This window comes from Ciona intestinalis, chromosome 4 (genome assembly GCF_000224145.3).
Source record: "Ciona intestinalis chromosome 4, KH, whole genome shotgun sequence".
Taxonomy (NCBI): Eukaryota; Metazoa; Chordata; class Ascidiacea; order Phlebobranchia; family Cionidae; genus Ciona; species Ciona intestinalis.
The window spans coordinates 4766841-4768645 of NC_020169.2; the positions used below are offsets into that span (position 1 = coordinate 4766841).

Consider the following 1805-nt stretch of genomic DNA (forward strand, 5'->3'; position numbering starts at 1 on the left):
TCCCAGATGTTTATTGTAAGCCATACATTAAAAATGACGATAAACACATAAAAAATTCCACAAAATAAAACCTGCTTTTAATACACACCCCAGAAATAAATAAATTACAAATATTTTTCTTTTGTTTGCACTAACTAGGGAAATCCCCGTTAATAAAATTCACGTTTCAGAAATCTTAATTTTTGTTTTTAATTTCCTGGTTCGTTTTGGAATAAAATTAACACGATATGAAAGTCATCGCTTTAATAAGGTAAGAAAATAAAGAATAAAAATATATTTCCTAACTTTTATATGTTAATTTAATACTGTACAAGTAACATTGGCTTATTACGTATCATGTTTTTGTTAGTAAATTTACCGCCATAATAATGAAGCATATTTTCAGTACAGGAAATTATTATCTTTACTGTTTGATCTTGATTGCAATAGAACTTCTTCACTAGTGTTTATAGTATTGGTATTTAAAGTGTCAGAGCTCAGTAACAGTTCTTTCCGATTGTTCCGTACAATTTTTGTTTCATGCAGTATTATTATATACATTGTGCAGAATGTTTCATTTAAATAATATTTTTACAGTGGAGGCAAGGATAGTTGTTACAACATGATGCAGTGTGTAGATATGGGACATTCAATTGTTGGATTGGCAAACTTACAACCTGTCGGAAAAGGTGGGAATGATGGATAGCATTACTTTTTGATTTAAAATGTATTGGGTAAACAAATGTATCATATTTATCCTCACAGGGTAGGTCGACTTAGAAAGTTTTAACATGTGTGTGCTAGTTCATGTTTCATTAATGGTATGCATAAAAAAAGGTGTAATTGCAATGTTATTATTACTAGCTGCTACTATTACTTAGTTATTTTCAGATGAGTTGGATAGTTATATGTACCAGACTGTTGGTCACGAAGCAATTGAATATTATGCAGAAGCTATGGATCTACCACTGTATATGAGGTATTTATTAGATAGAGTTTAAGAAGACTAAGAATATTTGTTAAAACATTAAGTGTTATAAATCGGATCTTGTTGATTCGTGATCTGTTAAACATATAAACATGAACTACTTTTGCAAGTAAAGTAAATTTTCGGGTAAATATAAGTAAAAAATACAAGAAAATTTTTAAATGAAATGTTATGTTTATGTTAATGTTCTCGGGTTAGGGAAATCGCCGGAGCTTCAAAATCCACGAACTTAAATTACGACCAAGTTGATGGGGACGAGGTGGAAGATTTGTATTTACTTCTAAAACATATTCAGGTAAATATGAGGGGATGCAGGTGTGTTTATTAAATAATCACCCACAAAGTCGAATGCGTTGTAAGTCGCAAGTGAGAATGCGGTATATTATTCAAGTCGGACATCAAGTATTTTCGAAATTATTTTTAAAAATGAAAAAAAGTATTTTTCTGTTTCTACTTAGAGTGAACTTGAGTATGAAGCAGTTTCATGCGGTGCAATTTTATCCGATTATCAAAGGTTAAGAGTTGAGAATGTATGTGGGAGACTTGGGTTAACGTGTCTTGCTTATTTATGGAGAAGAGAACAAAGTGAATTACTTGAGGTTTGTAAAATTTTATGTTTTTCTAATATATATAAGATATTGTATACTTTTTTAAGCTTATTCTACATATATATATAGTTTGTTCTTTCTGAAATGGCTATTGTTTAGAGTTTAAACAAACTAATTTCAGTGCTCTGGCAATTGTATTTCTAGGTCCCATTCAGGGCGCCTTTTAGGACATAATATGTTACCAATATACTAAAACTAAAAAATAGAAAGTCTAGATTTATAATTTGCCT

At 30.1% G+C, this 1805-nt stretch overlaps 1 protein-coding gene across 2 annotated transcripts in view; it reads left to right on the forward strand.

Annotated features, from left to right (window-relative positions):
• The window catches only part of LOC100180152 (diphthine--ammonia ligase), an 8362-nt gene that overhangs the window by 997 nt on the left and 5560 nt on the right, over nt 1-1805 (forward strand). Inside the window, exons 1-5 of one of the 2 annotated variants that reach the window (XM_009860080.3) lie at nt 117-250; nt 577-668; nt 871-958; nt 1166-1262; nt 1426-1566. In XM_009860080.3, the coding sequence (XP_009858382.1) occupies nt 228-250; nt 577-668; nt 871-958; nt 1166-1262; nt 1426-1566 (441 nt within the window). In that variant the 5' untranslated portion in view covers nt 117-227. Of the gene's footprint in view, nt 1-116; nt 251-576; nt 669-870; nt 959-1165; nt 1263-1425; nt 1567-1805 lie in introns of those variants that run through there. The other variant, XM_026834367.1, reaches the window with a different exon arrangement.